At 37.4% G+C, this 21,455-nt stretch overlaps 1 protein-coding gene across 4 annotated transcripts in view; it reads left to right on the top strand.

Annotated features, from left to right (window-relative positions):
• Positions 1-21,455, top strand: part of NFATC3 (nuclear factor of activated T cells 3) — a 151,149-nt gene that overhangs the window by 125,073 nt on the left and 4,621 nt on the right. For 2 of the 4 annotated variants that reach the window (XM_044987265.1, XM_044987266.1), the window contains exons 9-10: positions 267-1,319; positions 13,980-14,081. In XM_044987265.1, coding sequence (XP_044843200.1) covers positions 267-1,319; positions 13,980-14,081 — 1,155 coding nt within the window. Of the gene's footprint in view, positions 1-266; positions 1,320-6,316; positions 6,506-13,979; positions 14,082-21,455 lie in introns of those variants that run through there. The other 2 variants (XM_044987268.1, XM_044987267.1) reach the window with 2 other exon arrangements.

The following is a 21,455-nucleotide window of genomic DNA, read 5'->3' as shown; positions in this document are numbered from 1 at the left end:
ACTGAGTAGATAAGAAAAGGGAAAATGTTTCAGGCATTGAGGCCAGCCAGCATGACAAGAAGCACAAATTCAAGAATGGAAGAGAAAAATTGAGTGAGACAAAAAGAATGATATGGGGTGGGGAAAACAAGTTGAGTATATAAGAAACCCAACAGTAGTGGCATAGCATTTACACATAAGTGCAACGTAATTAAAGTATGTACTGAGTCGCATTATAGTGAAATAGAATTGTAAGGTATAATTTTGATTTTTATTCATTTTTCTAGTTTTAATGAAACAAGAGCACAGAGATGAAATGGATTTGACTGCTGTTCCATCTTTGTCCTTGCCTCATACTGGCAGCGTTCAGGGCCTGCACTCCATCCGAACTCAGCTGTCTTCAGCAGATCCAGGGCACCCGCACGATAATTTACTGTCTACATCACCCAGGAGCCTTGTGTGCCCAGTTCAGCAACCATATACATCCATGGTGACATCAGCAGTATCCCATCTGTCTCACATACAAGGTAGAAACTTCAGTCCAGGTGATGAGTGTCATGTTTTGCCTTCTGTTGTTCACCAGTCTTTCCAAGTAACATCAACACCTCCTGTGAGGCCTTCCTACCAGCCTATGCAATCTAATGTTATGTACAATGGGCAACCTGGTCTTCCCGTGAACTCTGCCTCCAGCCAAGGATTTGACGCTATTTCATTTCAACAAGATGCAGCTGTACCTCATTTGATAAATCTTAGCTGCCCACCTCTGCCACCAATGCAGTACCATTCTTCGAATCCTGGCTCAGTGACAACTTCATGTACAGTAGGGCATCCTTTGGCACATCCAGCTCATTCAGGACAGTCATCACCTCATCTGCAGTCAATGGGATACCACTGTCCAAATAGTGGGCAGGGTTCTATCTCTTCTGCAATGAATCAACCCCTTGGGCAACCTTCCCCTCAGTTGCAGCAAGTCACATACCATTCTGCAAACCCAGGGTCTGCTTCATCACCATCCCCAACAGCTTCTCATCCTTTGGTCCATTCGCCACTGTCAGGGCCAGCTTCTCCTCAGCTACAACCTATGCCGTACCAGTCTCCTAGCTCAGGACCTGCCTCATCCCCTCCCCCAACAGTTGTAAGTCACTCGGGACAACACTCCCCTCAAGAACATAGTCCTGGATTGGGAAGTCTTCATGCAGCTTCATCTTTAGTACATCACAGTGTATGCGAATCATCTCCATTTTCATCAGACGGGGTAGCTGTTAACATTAAGCCAGAACCTGAAGATCAAGAGTTGAATTTTCAAACAATTGGATTGCAAGACATTACGCTAGATGATGGTAAGTGGATATAACTTTTGATGGCTGGGATTTTGTAAGATACTGGTGACATTGGAGCAATAATGTAAGCAACATATTTTCAGAAGAACAGTCTCTCTTTTACAGGCATAGCTTCCATCCACAAACTTGCAGTCACATTTTTGTCCCCCCAGTGCCTGTTGTATATGTACTGCACGTTAGGTGTAATTCCTGTAATTAGAGGAAGTAAGTGCTCTTCCTTTGATTTTCACCTACAATTGGTTTTATGAGCACAAAATCCCTTCTAAAAATTTACCCTTTACCATTCAGGAACATTATACATTCATCCTTCTACATGAGGAATTAGTTTTAAAACACTTCTATTTGTAACATGTTCATTTGATGCTACTGTGTCCTTTTGTTATACTTAGAGTTACTGAAATGTAATTTGGAGCCTTTGACTAATATCTTGAAATTCAAACTCCAGAAGAATACAATTCTAACCCTTAGTGGTGTCAACGCTTTATTCGTCCACCATTTGCAATAGGCTAGTTGCTGAGAGAAATCAAACGTAGAGGCCTGTTTAGGTTCATTTGCTAAGCATGTGGCAGTCGTTTACAGCGTGACACGGACTAGGTAAAAATGCCCCAGTTTAGATGGACAAACCTAATGCCCAGATCAGTTCTGTTTGAAACTAAAATGTTATCTAAATTTCAGGACTACCTTGAAATCTGATAGGCATTTGAGCTTGGGCTGGAGCCCAGATTCTGGGTCTCTGTAATATGGGGAAGGTCCCATAGCCTGGGCTCCAGCCTGAACCCAAATGACTACACTGCAGTTTTATAGCCGTCCATCCCCAGCCAAGTCAGCTGACAGAGGCCAGTTGTGGGTGTTTTACTGCAATGTAGAAATACCCTCAAAGGCTAGAAGCTTTTTTAAATGAAAGCTTAAATTCTACAAAAGTTGATCAGTAAACCCACCGCTTGCCATGGGACATTCACTACACACCGGCTGGCAAGGGGTGCATGGATTTGACACGCCTAGCAGTAGAGAACCTAGTTAATCTAATAATTAATCCAGACAAAAACAGTATGCTCCACATCTCAAAGATTTAATAGAATGTACTGATGAAGTCTGCCTTAATTACTTTTTATAAACTATAAATAGTACATGAAGGTGATACTTAACTAGTACTAATTATAACTGCCCAATTATCTAACCATCTTAATTTATCAGCTAATAATTTTCAAGAATTGTTAGGTTGCAAGCTGCCTCCAAGTAATTCATGAAAATCAGTGAGTCTGCTACGTATCGTTTTTTGGTATTTGTGTAACTTTAGTTTTTAAAAAACATTAAAGTACTAAAACTATGGTTATGTAATATTTCTTATTGCCTAGAAAACAGTTCTCTAACAGATTGCTCTTAAAGAGACACTAGATTCTTAAAATTTATTTAAAAAAAAATTAGTACTAGTGAAAGGTACGAGGAACTAGATCCACAATTTGCCTCTTGAACAGCAAATGTCCAACATTTAGACACTATTGACATTCTCAAAACTCCTCAGTTGCTGTCTAACCCTGTAGATAGCTACGTTTCCATTGGTAGGTTTGAGCAAAGCTACCTATGTCCTGATGCTATTCCACCACAAACAGCAACAGTGACTTTTTTGTGAATTTACTAATTTGCCATTATATTTCAAACTCAAATTTTCAGGTTGTTTCTGTTCCATAAAGCATGACTTGTTTTGCACTAAAATTTTCTGTGCTGTTTCAGTTGAAGAAAACAGAATTTTAACTTGCCATGAAGTTGAACCTTGGTGAAAACAAGGGCTTCTGACATGGCTTATGAAAAAGTTCAGTTCGAAAATACGCAACCGTTAGGAAAATTGCATGGTGCATCTGTCTGACACAAGCATGCATCAAGTTCAGTCTTTGAAATACAGTTACTGAAAGCAGTCGCTGGAATTAACATAATAAATTCACATAAGAACTTTCCAAGAGTACAACTGACCTCATCTCCAGACATCAAGAAGTGTTGGTTCAAGGTAACACATGGAATGAAATCAACAAGTTGAAAAAGCATTGTTTCTGGTAAAAGGGACCTATGCCTGATTCCTGCTCTCCAATTTGTATCTGAAGCTGGTTCAGCTCTTAAGGAGGTTGTTCTTGAAGGCCTAGATTGCAGAAGCCGATTTTGCAAGTAATGTAGTCAACCAGTAAGAATATCTTCCTTACCCTCTGCCAGAAGTCAGATGTCTGATTTATATGTGGTGACAAAACTTGACTTTTTTGAACTTTCTTCTATGGCAAATTCACCCTGTTGTTAAATTCTATGTTCTTGCAAGTGGAAGAATCCCCATTTAGCTCTCCCACTACAGGGGGCTACTTTAAGCATAATTGACTAAGCACATCTGCAAAATGTTACATTTAGCCCTGGAAGTCTGTCACTTAGAAGACCACTGCTTTCCTTAGGGTTCATCTGTGCTTTAAAGTTTTGCCACTTCAACAGTGCCAGCATAGTTAAAACAGAAAAACTCCTCAAGTGTAGATACAGTTACACAGCTATAAACGTACTTATACAGTTATGGTTATTCTGGTCAGGGGTATAATAAATTATACTGCTATAAGGCACCTGTAGAACTGCATCCATGCATGGTCTTTTACTGATAGCTGAGTTGGCAAAAAATCACACCTGTAAACTACATAGTTATATTGGAAAATGTCCACTGTAGACCAGCCCTAAGTGTGAGAGATGCTCCAGAATACAGCAATTTGTGATATATTGGAATATTTCTAAACATCTCAAGAAGCCTTGTCATATTCTCCATTCCAAGCAGTTGAAGGGGTTGAGGATCTGTGATCTGATGGCAGAGGCCCAGGAAATTGGGAGTCATCTCCCCAAGGTGGGATTACTTATGATTATTTAGCATACATCACAGGCCTAGTGTCACAATCTAGGGCTGCTTGTGCTCTGTTTGATCATGCTGTGTAGTCTAAAATGCTTGCCTATGATCAGTTCAGAAGGATGTCCTCTAAAACTGATTGCTATCCCTTGCCCTAGGGCAGGTAGACTTGGGGTTGCCTCCTCCACTTGGCTCTGTGGGACCCTCTTCTCTTAAAGGCAGGCCCTTCCTCTTCAAGTGTCCAGACACTGCATATGGGATACTGTCTTAGTTTCCCTTTTTTCCCCACCTAGGCCTGAGGTTCTCATGTTTCTGAATGTGGATCTGACCCCTCATTCTTAGCATATTGGTACCTACCACTTCTCCTCTCACCACCTCCTTCAGAACTTGCTCTCTCCACTGGGACTCTCAGAATTCCCTTGCTGCCTAAAGGAAAGACTTCCCAGTTTGTATGAGGAAGGCTAAAGAAATGCAGGCTAAAATGCTTCCTCTGTGGTGGAAGACCTGAGGTAGACCTCTGTGTTCTTGATTTTCTCCAGATAACGGCAGGCTTTGTTAATTTTCAAAGTGTGAATGTTCACTCAGTAAAGTTCAGTCCTCCCTTTTTCTCTTGGTTGATAAACAGGTTTACAGTTGTTATATTAATGCCTTTTCATCCTCTCCCCTTCTGTCACCCCATACTACCTACACACACATCTAAACAGTTCTTGGAGCTACTGCAGAGAATTTCAGAAAAATCCATCAACCTTAATGACTTAAATCTTCGTTTGGAGCAGACTACAAAGTTTTCATAGCGCATAACCATAGATACTACAATGGTCAGTTTTGTAGAAGAGATTCAGGAGCGTTTAAGCTGAAATGAATAGTGGTGTGGCAATGAAAATTGTGGCATTTGATATTGTAAACTAGCTCTTCTATTTCATATGCTTTTTAGATTTACAAACTAAAATGGTTGGTTTTACAATTGTTTGGAAAAATGATATATTTAAATGTCACGAGGATCCTGTGGCACCTTATAGACTAACAGACGTTTTGCAGCATGAGCTTTCGTGGGTGAATACCCACTTCTTCGGATGCAAGTCTTGCATCCGAAGAAGTGGGTATTCACCCATGAAAGCTCATGCTGCAAAACGTCTGTTAGTCTATAAGGTGCCACAGGATTCTTTGCTGCTTTTACAGAACCAGACTAACACGGCTACCCCTCTGATACTTAAATGTCACAGATATTGACTCACTTTAGATTTGTAGCTTTATGCTTAGAATACTGTAGTGACCCAAAACCTGAAAACCATTAAATTAATGTTGATGAACTTGTCCTGAAAATAATTAACAAAAGGCTGCTGTTCACCTTTGAACTGATTTAAGCATCTCTATAATCCCATTCACCTTTTAGCTCCCCTGAAATCCAGACAATCAGCTTTGCCATTTGTGAATCTGCATTCCATTATGCTGATGACTTCACACCCATCATGCTTATGCAAGCCTAAGAGGGGTGACAAATGGGTTAACTTTTTTCCATATTGTGCAATTTTTCCATATTGTGCAATTTTGCAAAAAGCTTCCATTTAGAGTATATATCCCAAAGGGTAAAAATAGTATGTAGGAGTGGGGGGGGTGGACACCACTTGCACTGTATGTGTGCGTGTATGCACACTGTACTGTCTATAGCAGACTTTCATGGTAGATGTGGTGTCGCAGATCGGAATCTGGCAACCTGCATTTCAAAGAACTTCAAATTCATTTATTTTCTTTAAATTCTGGTGTGTGTATATATCTCTTTGCAATCAAAAATGCATTGAATATAAGAAGGAATTTAAATGCTGAATTACGATTTATATTACAAACAACTACTAACAGAGCTAGAAGAAGCTTCACTTAAATTTTACCTTTTGGAAGATGTGGTAGTTTCAAAGCCAACTATATTGGGTACCATTCTAAATAGGGAATGGCTGTGTGTTCCTGAAGACCAGTGGTGGTCCAGTTTTAAACATTTGTGCACACTGGCCATCTCAGAACCATTGGTCATCTGAGCTGGTGAAACTGACAGCAGGCTGTGTAAGTACAAGTGGTTCTCAAGGTCTCTCACAAGTTGACATCCTTTTCTTCCCATTGACTCAAACCACCCTTTTCCCTACAGTGTGTGAGATCCTTCAGATGATGGAGACAGAGGGATGGAGATTGCTTGGCTGAAGACAGTAGGATTCAGCATTTGATTTAGTCTTTGCCCTATACATCCATCACCCTCTGACACAGTCCCCTGTGTGCTCTTGCCCCAGGACAGGTGTCCCAGATTTTCATCTTGAAAATCTGGTCATTCTTGTTCAGAATGTTTGCAGCAGTGAGTTAAGTTGAGGTCTGCAGCTTCTTTTTTTTTTTAATTCTGTTAACTTGTAGCAAATTTAACTTTTGTGGCGTTCTAGTTTACAACTGTGTCAAATTTTACTTTATAAAATGTAATACTCTTTTAGATAATCTGAAACTTAAGCTATTGAATATTTCTACTTCTGAGTGTGCATTATGTAAATTTTCATTTTTTTTGTGGATTTGGGTAATGTATATAATTGTAGTTAATCATTTTTAGGAGGTTCTATTAACCATGGGTTGTGTTTAGTATCAGATTATGATAACCTTTTCGCTAATCCCCTTTCACTTCCTTATGTGTTGTATCCTTCTTCCATAAAGGTGGAGATTAGAAAACAGATGTGGATTTTCTAGAAATCATAACTAGATCTCCTCTAACAATTTTCTGTGCATAAAATTTGTAAGCTCCTTTGTAAGATACAGTCCATATCTAGAGTTAAACTTTTTACCCTAATTCAGTTTCCTGAATTGATCACAGTATTATGATCAATAATTTATCATCTTTTAGGGGATATGTTCAGTTGTGTGAAAGCACTGATGATGATTCAGATCCTTTGCTAGCTGGTCTAGGGATCAATACTGTTATCTAGAGAAGCTGTTCACCAGCTTTCACAGACTGAGTCTATAGTAACTTTCACAGAATTGCAATATTAAGAGCAAGATAATTTGAATGTATTGAAAAGTGAACACTATATATAAAAATTAAAATACAATACACAGTCAGCAAATTAGTAGTATATATAGTACATTTAAACTAGGCTGTTACAAAGTGTCATGAATGCTGAAGTAAGAAATCTAATACTTGAAAATCCTGCTTAAGAAATAAGGGACAAAAACGGCCTCCTTTGGACTAGTGTTCTATAAACTGTCTTCGGATTTTGTGAAACATACAGTAAGGCTCTGTACTTTGCAGCCCATTGGGCCTAAGCTTTGTTGCAGGACTTCAATTTCTGTTGTACGCAGAGGCTGAATTTACAGTATCTTACTATAACTGGAAAATATTCAAAAATGAGGTTCTTTACTGACTATACCGTACTTGCATTGTTGATTTCATTTTTTTAAATTGTGTTGGAATATTTCCTTTCATTTCATTTTGCTGCCTAAATTGGCATACTTCAAAAAAAACTGGGGCGTTTTGCAATAAAATAGAGTCCTATACCCTTTCCTGATTGCTTTCTGGTAAGTACAATGGGCGATATCAGGGGTTGGAAGTGGGGCAGCGTTAGCAGTTGGCATATGCTGGAATGAAGATGAAGGGGGAGACTGATTTCAAATTGGGAAGCCAATATTAGCCAGCAAGAGGTGGATTGAGAGAGAGGCCAGATAAATGCTGTTACAATTTGTGTCTATCACTTTTTGTTGAGGGTACAGGACCTTGTCCACACAGACTCTAAGGCAGCGGCTCTCAAACTTTTTTTTACTGGTGACCCCTTTCACATAGCAAGTCTGAGTGACCCCCCCCCCCTTTCTAAATTAAAAACACTTTTTAATGTGTTTAATACCATTATAAATGCTGGAGGCAAAGCAGGGTTTGGGGTGGAGGTTGACAGCTCGCGACCCCCCATGTAATAACCCCACAACCCCTGAGGGGTCCCAACCCCTAGCTTGAGAACCCCCGCTCTAAGGGCTGATCTACACGGTGCATTAGTCCACAGCAAAGCATTGTAAATTCTAGTGTGTATTAGCATGTTACTCGCTAGTGGCCCATGTGAACCCTGCTGACGTGCACTAGGGGAATTTTTAGTGCATGCCAGCAGGGTCCACATGGACCCGTTAGTCCATTAAATGCTCATTGCTATTGTGCATTGCAATTCACACCCTTCTGGTGCAGACTAATGCACTGTAGACAAACCCTAAGACTTTATTACTCGAATTAAAAAATATATCTTCTAGATGATTAAGATCTAAACTTTGAAATTGTCAAAGGCAGTATGGCCTATATATTTTTGAATAGTCTAATGTAACTTAGTCAACCAGGTCCTTCATAGTTTGCTATTAACCTATGCCCTCTTTTGATCACAAACCAATAGAATCACAGCAGGTTGTTCCCCAGTAGAGAAGGATGTGGGTTAATTATAGCCTGGCCTGCTGCTGTAGTGAAAGTTGACACTATAGCACTTGCTGGTTATGTGCAGTGAAAGACTAAGCTAAATATATTACACTAACTAATCTTATTTAGTTACAGGGACTCTTAACAACATACCCACAGCTGTTACTGCTCTACATGTAAATGACAAGTGGAAGGCCAGTATCAGAGGAAACATGCTGTAGTCTTCCCTTAACATTCTTGAGGATTACTGGTAATCTTAATAAATCCATAAATACATTTATTTTAAATAACTATACTTTTTAATTGAATTATTGTATCTTGTACAAAACAAAGCATATACCCCACTGTATTTGCTAAAAAAGAACGACACATACATTTCCATTTACCCATGCTGCACCACTGACTGTAAAATGTAGAGAATGTGCAGACGGCAAAAGTTTATGCTGCATGGCCTTCACAGCACCTAGTGGGGTGCGGGGGACCACTCACAAACCACATTGTTGGATTCTGATTCACTTCACTTACTGCAATTTTTAACTGGGTGTGTGTACCCAAAACAGTGTCTTCAGATGGTCTCAAATAACTTAATCTTATAATGCCTTCACTACCCTAAAGAAGTATAATTGATTCTTGCCCTTCTTTTCCCCCTACCCCTGAAAGGTTAATTTATCCAGATTACTGTGTCTTTTTTTCGCTTCAATGGACGAAGGAATTTATCTCCTAATTGAGGGATAATTTGACATAAAAGCACCACCATTCTTTTAACTATATAGTTCGGGGTACCTTAAGCTTTTTTTGGTCTCATTTTAAGGGAGTGTCAAATTTATCTAAAATCATATCATGTAGTGGAATATTTTTGAAGAAATTCCTTTTTGAATCCACCTATTTACAAATTATTTTAATTAACACTAATTGTCAGTGAATATAATATGTGAATTTAAGGTAGAAAACATATCAGAAATATGGATTTGTAGGTCAGTTCACACTATCTACTTCTGTAAGTGTACACGGCTTTAATGTACACAGAACAAAGAACAAAATCCCTGCATCAAAGTACATACTCTAAAGGGCTGTAACTTTGCTCACTTGTGGTTCATGGTACTTGATATCACAAATTAAGGGCACTTAATTCCAGAAAGAGCATGACAGGAAAGCCCTTATAAATATAAAATATGCATCATGTGATGAGCAATACATAGTATAGCAAAATGCCTGAGAGCTCATTGCTATCAGTGATAGCTCTGCCAGGACACATTAACACCTCATAATCACAACTGTATATAAAACTAATTTCAAAGAGTGTTATCACTGAACAACTAACTCAGTTTAGCCTCCTTTCTATTGATGGAACATCTGAGCATATCAAAACTTTCCTATTTATTCATCATTAGTATTAACTTTATGAATTGTTAACTCTTACCTCTATGGATTTATTATGCACAGTATGGTGCATTAGTCTAAAATCAGGCTGTGTTGATTGGTTATGATTTGGTCAAAAAAAATCACATTGTATTTCCAGGGCCGCTGAGAGTGGGTTCAGGCTCCGGTGAAAAAAATATTTGGGGCCCTCCAGCAAGGGCAGACCAGCTAAACAGGGCCGACGAAACCGAGCCCCGGTAATTTCCCCTCTCCCCACCCCCCCCAGTCAGCCCTGGGTATTGCTTCTGTCTCTCTTTTCTGAAGTATGAGGAATTTTCTATAATCAAAGATGACCTTCAGATTACCCCTCTGGAATTCTGAGGCAGAATTAATACTTAAGAAATAAGTGTTTTACAGATCTTAACCCTTTTCCTTTCTGGGCTGCCCAGGCCCTGGATAAGGCATCATTGTTAAAGAAAATATTTTTAAACTAGGCACTAAGGTTTATTTTCTGTCTGGTGTGTTACTTTGTGACTGTGATAAATTAATTTAATTGTATGTATGTGTGCATAATCCTAGTTGCCAAGTGTACTGATTGTTGTCTGAACCATTTAGTAGGTTCTGTGCTAGAGTTCTGAGTTCTCTGATCAAGTTTCATATCCCATTTAAAAACAAAAACAAAAAAAACTACTTGGGTGTGTATACTAAAGAAGGCAAATTTAAGATTCTGTTTTCTGCAAGTTTTAATACAAGTAAATAAATCATTCAAATGTTCATGCAAAGCAAATGCAAGAGGTGAATACAGCTGAAGCATTTTTTAATTTGAGCAAATGCTGTCTGAAGAATTTTTTGTAGGATTTACTCAGTCCCAAGTCAAGATTCTCAGTGGTGATTTTGAGTACAATACCTCATTTTTTTTTGTGCCTGACTTTTCAGAAAGTGCTGATCATCTATCCACCCTTTAGGTCCCTAAATTAGGTACTAATCACATGTGGAAAATCTTGGCCCAACTGAATAGTTAAGAAACAAAACAGACACACTTCCCCAACATTTTTCTCAGGGCTTGTCTACCCCTGGAGTTATTCAGGAATAACTATTCTGGGATCATGATGATTTCTGAATAACCCCATGTATGGATACTTATTCCAGATTAACAATGATTTGTTCTGGATTATCTTAATCCAGTTTGAAAGTGTTCTGCTAGATTGAAGTGAAGTTATTTTTATATCCCTGCTTATTCCTGTGAGGGGTGATCTTTGGGGAGATGATCTATTTTATTTCCCAATGGGCCTGGATTACCTCATACAACATTTCTTGTATGGTGTTTACCATACAATTTTTCCAGCTAGTCTCTTTCAAGTGTTTGATTCCAAGATCCCCTTCTCTTCTTTAAATAAATAAATAAATAAATAAGGCATAACAAAAAATATTCACTATCACCTGAACATTGGAACTATCTTGCACACTTTAGGGTGTCAGAAATTCCAACTATTCTTTCATCATAAAAAAGAACAGAGAGGCAAGACCCATTTTGGACTTCAGATATCAAGTAGCCAAAATTCTGGATATAGACACTCTGAATTGTCCCCTGGATTGATGGCTGTTAGAACCAAGCTGCAGCCACAAAACTTACGGTTGTGTTTTTGTATATTGCTCAATCACATAAGAGGCTCCTCTAGAGTATGTTGGATACCTGGCAGTTTCCTCCTCTTTATCTTGGTTTCTAAGCACTTTTTCCAAGGTGTAGTAGTGGTAATGGTCACCCCTAAACAGGGTTTCTGTTATTCCATACCTGAATGATTGGGTCATCCAAGCAAGATCACAGAGGCTGGCATAATATAGCAGAGATCTTGGTCGTGTCAAGTCCTTAGGAGTAGTGTTTAATCTTAAGAAAGTTTCTTTGTTATTGAAGAAACCACCCACTTCTGCATTACAGCTGCACAAAATCAGAGAGAAGATCAGAAAAATTTGGACAATAGAGAATTATCAAAGCTAAATCCACTCCTTGGACTTGTTAGGATCCCTAAAACAGAGAATTGGCCTCACAGTAAGAGCAAAATTATCTCAAAGTTTCACAGATAGTCCTCCTTCATATCTCCAGCAGACTTTCATAATGGACATGAATTTTTGGGGCACACTCTGCATCAATGGCAAACCAAGCAGTGTATTCATGGAGAAGAGAAGACTACATATGAATATATGGAAACAGAGAGATGGCAAGTTGGCATTGACTTCTCTTCAGGATGTGTTCAGAATGATAGTGTGAACATTGAGATTGATAACATGGTAGTAATTTCTTAATTACCAGGGGAACAGAGACGCACATTTTTTCAGTAAACAGTGCTCCTTTGTTATAGTCATAGACGTTGTTTAGAGCTCTCCAGGTGATGAATCCGCATGCACTGTAGGCAGGCAGATGGTATTAAGAGAGAAAAAATCTCGTTGATAAGGTGACCCAAACAGTGTACCTCTCTACTCAAAGGTTGGGATAGAGTTTGTATTCTTTTCAAAACAAAAACACCCATTCTACTTTTTAAAAATCAAATTGCTTTTACCTTCTGCTTCAGGAGGCTTTTCATAAGGGTCTCTTGCCTATTCCATTGAAAGCTTGAGCCTCTGCCTCCAACATGCTTCACTGTAGGGGTGCTCCCTTTAGTTTCTTGGTTCCTCAAGGCTATTTTCTGCCTCTAGCTCCCAGATTAGCATCCCCCGCCCTCCTGGATTCTTTGATTTTTTTCAGAGGAAAGATCTACTTTCCTGTTGGTCATGGCACCCACCCACTTGGTGGGAGAACTCTCTCCTCTCACTAACTAGACCTGTTGTTTCAAAAGAACTAGTGGTCCTCTATCCTTATCTCCTAAAGGTTGCATGTGTATTTTATTTGAACAAGAATAATACCCGCCTGAGCTCCTTCTTCAAACTCAAAGTTAGGAGTTACCCAGGGCAATAATATTTCATCTGAAGCAATCTTCCTAAGCAAGACATCTGAAGATCATGATAGCAAGGCAGATACATGCTAGTATTCAAGAATCTTAACCAGTAGCACAGTAGGCACTAGCACTGTATAAATACATAACTAAATGACCTGTCTGAGCCGAACCAAACTGCGTGCACAAACCCTTTACGAATTTTACAGCTACCTTTTTTAAAAAAAAAAAAACCCCAAGCTAGTACTATTTGTACATTTGAAAACACTACCAAATGAAAATGCTGGAGTTGGTTAATACAATATTCAACCCTTAAAGAGCTCTCTCTTGGAAGGATAAACTGGGTACTGAGCATTTTCTTAATTTATCCCTCAAGACTGTTGCCTGCTTCATCTCAGATATTCACATCTCTTGACAGTTCCTTACGAACTGCTCTTCGTGCCATAGTTGTCCATCTGTATTAGTGCTACCAGGATCAGAGTCAGTTTCCTGGTACTTAAATTTTGCTCTGTGGCCTGGCTGGATTATGACAGATGGGAGGATATGTTCAGGAAAAAGCAGAGAGATCTTTGTTCAGACAGTTTGATCAATACTGGGTAAAATAAATTATTTACTGTAATGGATCTAATCCTCCTTTGAAGTAAAGAGAAATCCTAATTTCTTTGTTTTATTCTGAGTTATTGGCTGCCTCTTGCCTGGATTTTTCAGGGAAGAGGAAATATTTAGTCGTTTGTGCTGGTGTAACTAGACCACAAAAAGCAAATTAGGAGGTTAAAACAAAAATAAAAACTTGACTTTGGTCATGATTATTTTAACTGAAAACTTTCAGAAGGACAAGATGCAAAAACCTGAAGTTACGTGGTGTAAATTTGGGATGCTACCTGTTAGGTAATCAACTTTGTTTTAATAAGATATTTGTTAATTTACAAAGTGATATTCACCTCAAAATATACACTGTTATCTTGAATGAAACTGGGTACTTCATGTGACCTGGCAAGTCAGTATTACAAAAAAATCAGTGAAATCCACTTCCTGGTTGAGTGAACTGTGACTTCTTGGTTTAGGCCAGTCAGTAGTTATGTCTGTCTTCTTCTCTGACACAGACAATTTTATCTCTGACCTGGAATACCAGCCATCAGGTTCAGCAGAGAAATGGACTCAACATTCAGCATTCATGTCCAACTCCTGTGTGGAAAATCTAGAGGGTGAGTCTGCTTAAATGCTTCAATGTTTTATATTGGAGCACAAAAGTAAGGAAGGGAAAAATGTTGTGGTAGTTCTAATATCTACAGATGAAAAATGCTATATAATAACCACGTATTACTATAAATAGGGACGTGTATTTTTTCTGTCATTCACAGATGTGGAATTTTGTGTAGAATTCACCCTTTGCTGCAGAATATTGTTCTAGAATTTTTAAGCTACAGTTTAAAAAAAAAAAATCTATTTCCGCTTTTTAAGCTTGCAAAGAAAAGCTTGATATGTGAACTAGAGGTATCATACAATTCAATAAAGCAACTCAATTTAAAAAAGGGATTTGAAACTGCTGCAGAATTTCCACTAGAGTGCTGTAGAATCTAGGAAAAGTCTAATTTGCTGCAGAGAGCACAAGGCTTGAGTTTTTTCTGTTTGATTTTTTTTTTTTTTATTAATTGAATAGAGCAAGGTCAGAGAGTGGCCAGAATAGCCTCTGACTTTTCACTGTGATATGTTAAGTCTCAAACTTTTTTTAAACATAAGAAAACTTCTGATTTACTTAATCTTAAATTAGGTTGAATTTTAGATAAATAAGGTTGAAGAAGATAAGTTGGAGATCCAGCCGAGGTATCAGGATAAATTGGCACTTCATAAATATCTGGCTAGTTGGATTTACTGTAACTGGGGGGGAAATGTTCAGCAATTGCCTTAAAAATCCATCAACTTGCTCCCTTCATATATATAAAATAAGAATTGTACAATATGATTTTGTTTGTTAAACGTTGGCAGTATTGTTAATACTGGAAATAGGCACATGATGGTTGATCTCGCTTGTGCTTTCTTGTTCCCATTTTTTCTACATATGTATATGCATAAAATTCTAATTAAAACATTTTTTAAAATTCTCAAATTTGTTTTCTAAAGCAGCTTTTATTCTATCACTAGAAACTCAGAAGTAAAATTTTGTTAATTTAGGATTACACAACACTCAAAAAAAAAACACAGCTTCTGAGCTCCGTTTTAGTCTAGTTACAAACCTACAGAGTAGTACTCAACTAATACATAACCCTAACTATGACAATATTAAGGATGTTCAATGATTATTTAAAGAGAGAAACTACACTAAGTTAAACATTTAAAGTTTTGTTTAGTTATCCTAATGCCTTAGACACCTGAAAGTGAAATAGGATTCTAAAGTTAATTTTCATTTCTACAGTCCTCCATAGATCTACTAGCACAAATGTTAACAATATTAAAAATTGTCAGTAAAGCAAGCAGCTAGAATTCAGAACAGCACAAAGAAAAAGCAGCATGCATTTGTGTTAAGGTGATTGTTTTGAGAAAACATATTTGGTCTTCAAGGAGATGAGTAAGAGGGGGACACAATGCCTCTTGTCGTTTTTAGCTTAGATTAGTGGAATATGTTCCAGTGCTTAATCTTAAAATGATTCAAAAGCTGGAATGGTTGCTGATTGTGCATTTGGCAAGTGAGGTGTACTATAGAGTACACAACACCTATGCTCTGGACCTGCACTGTTTATCAGAGATTCCACCTAGATTTTAAGGTGGTGGTGTGGAACTACAAAGCCCTAAATTGCCTGGTAATAGCCTCCTGAGACACTGCCACAGTTGCAGTTAGTGGCAATATTAACACTATATCCCCTTGAAATAAGAGAGGAGGCACCAGTCAGGGCATTCCCGGTAATATTGCTGGGATTCAGGAATGCTTTCCATTTCATAATTAGAAATAGTTTGGATGTGCCAACTTTCAGGCCATGGTGTAAAACCAATTTATTCATCGGGCCTTTGAAGAGAGGTAAGGGTCGCTATATGAGGGTGTTAGCATTATGTGCAGCTGCTTAGTAGAAAGGATTAATTTATTATATTGTATTTTGGTTTTGTACTTTTAAAGTATTGGCGGGGAGCTCAGGACAAAGATGCTTTTTAAAGGAAAGATGAAGTATTGTCACAAAGTTTTACTATATATAATCGAAATCCGTACCGTTGAGGAATACTTTTCTTTATATTGACAAAAACTGTCCATTCTGTATCCAGAGATGAATGTGCCTCAACACCTATTCTGCTGCTGTGCAGAATGCATTGTATTGTACTCCTTGAGTAGTCTCAGCAAATACTTCTTGATTCTGCCAGTGCAAACAATCCAGCCATCACCACAAACATTCTAAAACCCTCCCACTTAAAATTTCTGAAATATTGTGAGTGTTTTGGTGCACTTAAGCCCCAGTACCACACTGTTCGTTACCACATGGCAGTTCTGATGGCAGTTCTGACGTAACCACAATTTTTTTTTATTAAAAAAGGGTCATCCACACAGTCATTCCCTACATACGTCACATGCTTCTTGTGGGGAAGATTGTACAGGTTGACTGACATATGCGACAGGGGACAAAGGCCAGCTTCCTTCTGTGGTTACTATTAATGTGTAATATGTATGGTGCTGGTGGTAGTAGAAATGTGAAGGCATGAAGCTGAGTGAAATTAGCAAATAGCCTCAAAGGAACCTCTTGGAAACTACATCGTTATTTCTATCAACAACAACAAATTGCTAACTCATCTTGGATTAGTTGACCAGTTCAGAGCTTGTTAATGTACCTGCAATTGTGACAGTTCTCCCACTCCATCCATCTTGTAAAGATGAATTTACTCAGCAACTATAAAATTAAAATAGTGTTTTGTAATTATGGTGAGATAATCCAGCACTAATTTTTTTGAATATAATCTTTCAAACACGAAACATCAGCAATATGAATTAAGTCTACATAATTATTTACAAAGTAGGTAAAAAGGAATGTTCAGTGTGGTGATTCACAGTGCCTTTATGCATTTCAGTCCAAGATCAGGCTTGTATACTGCATTGTTTTTAAAGACATGACATGGAGTAAGCAATTTCAAACGTAAGTGAATTGATTCATCACTTTACAGTTTATTACTTTATAGCCTACTGAGTTGGTAAAAAAACATGTTATTTGAGTATCAGAGGGGTAGCCGTGTTTGTTTCTGTGGATACAGACTATGAGGAATCCAGTGGCACCTTAAAGACTAACAGATTTATTTAGGCATAAGCTTTCATGGGTAAAAAACCCACTTCTTCAGATGAAGACGTGGGTTTTTTACCCATGAAAGCTTATGCCCAAATAAAACTGTTTGTCTTTAAGGTGCCACCAGACTCCTTGCTGTTTTCATGTTATTTGAGAAATTTTCAAAGATCAAAAATTTTTAAAAGGACTAAATCATTGCAATTTACCTGTTAAGGTAAAATTCTCAAATCTATTTGTACTACCAACTACAATCGCTATCATTTGATTTTACTGCCTTTACTATACAGTATTATCGAAGGGTTTACATTGAAATCTTTAGATGCTTATTTCAAGACTATAGTATAACACTATGTATTTAAATGAGAAGTTCATCCTTTATATTCTCCAATTTTTGTAAGGCATAAGCAGAGAGCTTCAAAATTTCTGTGTTGGTAAGCATATGTGATTAAGTGATTTGCCGCCGCACCCTCCCCCCCTCCGCCCCCCCAAAGACATTACTTCCGATTATTAAGGGCCTGACCTTAGAGGTGCTAGATAGAGTTGTTTCCTATTAAATCGATGAGCGTTTCAGGAGCTCAGCACATTCTGAAATAAGGTCCCAAAAATTGTTCTTGGTTTTTAGGGTTAAACATGGAGTAATAAATACTTGATCACCTTTAAATCCAGAAAATTTACACCTCAACTCTATTGCAATACTTTCATCTGCAATTGAATTTCTAATTGTTTACCAGGAATTACATTAAATTGCCAACTTCATGAAAAACTGCTACTTGGGCAGCAAAAAGTATCAATTAAGTCATTTTCATCAGTCTCATGATAGAGTATCATGTATTTCCACTAACAACAAAAACAGACTGATCAAAATGAGCTTCATACTGTTTTCAAAAAATACTGATTAAATTGTGACCATAAGTCAGTTGGTAATAATGTAAATATTAATCACATAATGAGAGAAGAGCATGTGAGGTTGAGTTACTCACATTTTCCCATGCCCAGCAACAAATAGTATAAATAGTAATTATGCTTATTCTGCCTTGAGATGTACCCACATGATTAAAAGTAGTTTGCACTAGGGTTTTCAACAAGGTATTGTTAAATCATTTGTGTCCGAATTTTAAAATATATTTAAAATTTTCTTTGATGCGTTATGGAGAGGCTAGGAATGATGACTGTTGCAATGTAAGCTGCAGTTACCATGTAGCCCCAAACTGCAAATGAATTTTTTAATTTAAAGTAACAAATACCAAAAAAACCTCCCTTGGTTCAAGTTTAAGCAAAATATTAAAATAAAACCAAGATACCATTTTTGGTAAGTAAAAAAACTAGACTAACAATTTATTTCATATTGTGGGTTTTTTAAAAAAGCAGATAAATATTTGACTAATTGTAGGGGCAAGCTTTGGCATTTAATCAGTAGACCAATGATATTGTATAGTGTATGTTTCTGACACATTCATCTTTAATTTATGCCCTTAATCTTAAAAGTGCAATGCATATTTTTTTATTTTGTGTAGGATTGAATTAAAGTGCTAGAGTAATTTTCATTCCTCCATAGAATTTTTTTTGCAGTGTCAGTAACACCTACATTTTTATATACATTACGTCTTAATTAACAGAACAAACAAATGCAAGCTAATTAAAGGAATATTGTTGAGTATGCTACATGCAGAATCTCTGAAACATCCATGTAAACTTTCATATGAAAACCTTGTCTTGTGTAAACATTAGATGAATAACTGTTACTTTTGTGCACAGTTACTGTCCGGAAAGCCTTGCATAACTTGAATTTTGTGTAAGTTGGAAACGTATCTCCAACCATTACGCCCCCCCAAAAAAACCCTCCTACTTTTTCCGTAAGCTCTGATTTGCATATGTCGGGTTTACATAACTCGGGGAGCGTGTGTGTGTGTGTGTGTGTGTATATATAAAAAACGCACACAATTGCAGAAACTGTCCATTTTATAATACAGTTAACGTAACCAATAACAATTTGAATTGAATTTGTCTGCTCTGCTTCACCACAGGCCTTGGTTGTGGAGTCAGCAGTTTTCCAGAATAACTGGCATGAACTGCACTGAGCCAAGGGGTGCAATTCTAAATTTGGTTCTAATTTATTAACACAACCTCCCAAAAACCTGAAATCTACTTATCTTGCAGCCATGAAGTTCAAAAGAATTAGTTTACTTAGGAAATTGATATGCTATATTTCTGTGGAGTTTTACCAAAAATTACTCTTATTACAGTTTAGAGGCTTTGAGTTCTGGATGTCATTGTACTAGGCACTGTACAAACACATAATACAGGACCATCCTGAAATCTGAAAGTATTAAAATGTATTAATTACTTCCTGCAAAGAGAAGTGCTTGTAACCTTTTTATATGCTGCAAAAATATTCCCTTTGATGTCTCAATATTTTGCCTCTTTAATTTCGTTATCTCCTTGTTTATAACCATGGGGGAGAATGTAGAAGGAGAAATACTGTGTAATTCTGTTGCACCATCTATTTTATTTACTTTAGTTAAGTGTTCTACTCTTCTTCTCAAACTAAATAATCCACTAAAACTTTCACTGAAGAAACCTGATAATTTTATTAATCCTCAACATATAACTAACAATTGTCTACTTCTTCTAAAGTGCTGTATTTTGGTCAGAAAGGCAATTTAATTATGGTACCCGAGGTGAGGTAGCATTCTTCATAAAGCCAAATGTTTTCCTTCTTTCCTTTTTTAAATGTATCCAAGTATTTTATATTTGCCTTTTTAACGCTAATGTGTACATTATGTAAATATCTCCAGTAAACTATTCACAAGGAGTTCCACACCCTACATCTCAATTTTGTGAAAGATATATGCTGTGCCTCTGGGTTTCCCAAACTATGATGCGATATGGGCTTGAAAAGTCAAATTACTGATGGAAAGTCTTGGCAAGCTAGAGGTCTAAACCATCAAATTCTGCAGAGTTTAAGTTTTCATTTTAAAGCAAATTAACTTACTAGTAGTTGTGATTGTGCAGAAAAACTTTCACATGTAAATCAGTGGATTATATTCCACAGTCTGCAGACTGACAGCTCCAGTGCTTCTGCTACTGCTCAGAGCTTTCCAAGCAGCAGCAAAGTAAAATGGAGGCTCTGGAAAAGGGTGGAACAACAGAACCTCCCTGTCACCAACTGCCAAGAGGCTCTGGGGTGGGAAAGTGAGAGAAATTAACCCTTCCAGACATCAGAAGGAGGTTGGGAGATGCTTCAAATTTATTTAATCTTTGGCTACACTTAAATTTTGCTGGTATAACTATGTGATGCAACTGTCAATGAATCTAGCACTATGGTAAATATAGTAACCACTCAAATGCTTGAAAAAGAAAAATAGTTGAACAGGTAACTACTATTAATCAAAAAACCAGAAACCCAGAATATCAAAGGCCAGTAAAAAAAATTGTTCAGTACTTTAGTATCTTGTACACCATACATAGAACTATTGTGATTTAAGAATGAGTAAAGCTGTAATGCTACTCACCTATTGCTATTCATTCAGTGAATATTCTTGTCTCAGAGCACTCTGTAAAATGTTACCTCCAATAGAATGAACTGTACAGTCAACAGCAGAGACTTTTGTTTTGAGTGATGTTGCCAAATACAGAATAAACCATCTATCAGAACTTAGACAGTGACAATCTAATAATTCCAACGAATAAAAGGATCTTAGTTGTGTTCATTTTTATTGTATTGCTCCAAGATTTAGCAGCACTGAGCAATTGTAATGTTTGATTTGTACCTAAGGGCCTGTTCAACTGCATACAGGAGGACAGTAAGATTTTGCTGGGTGCTAATGTTGTGATGTAACAGGTTGGTGGTGGTGCCTTTCTACCATTACCACTACTCCTTTGTGGAACAGGTATTGAGACTTGAAAGACTGTGCTACCTATAGGAGAACATGTAAATGCCTTACAAAGTACCTTTATCTGCAAAGCAGCTTATTTCAAAGTATCTGATTTGTAAAGTGCAAGTTCAGAATACAGGAGCAAGATACATGTAAGATACTATTGGTTAACAGTTGTTTGTAATCCTCTGAGTTAGTTATATACTGTCAGTTACTTAAAATATTGAAAGAATTGATTTCAGATTATGAATTTCCTATAGAACTCATTTCATATGCTGGAAAGGAATCTCATAACAATTATAGAATGTAGCTCAGCTAAATTAATTCATCTTGGCAGCCACATTGCATCCTTTTTTGACTTTTCAGCCACAACAGATTTCCATTATAATTTTTTTAGGTTAATATAAGACCTGCTATCAAATTTCAGGTCACAAATATCTGCTTTACA

Source organism: Mauremys mutica, chromosome 14 (assembly GCF_020497125.1).
Source record: "Mauremys mutica isolate MM-2020 ecotype Southern chromosome 14, ASM2049712v1, whole genome shotgun sequence".
Taxonomy (NCBI): Eukaryota; Metazoa; Chordata; order Testudines; family Geoemydidae; genus Mauremys; species Mauremys mutica.
The sequence above is the reverse complement of the archived record's forward strand: the minus strand, read 5'-3'. Positions and strand labels throughout refer to the sequence as shown.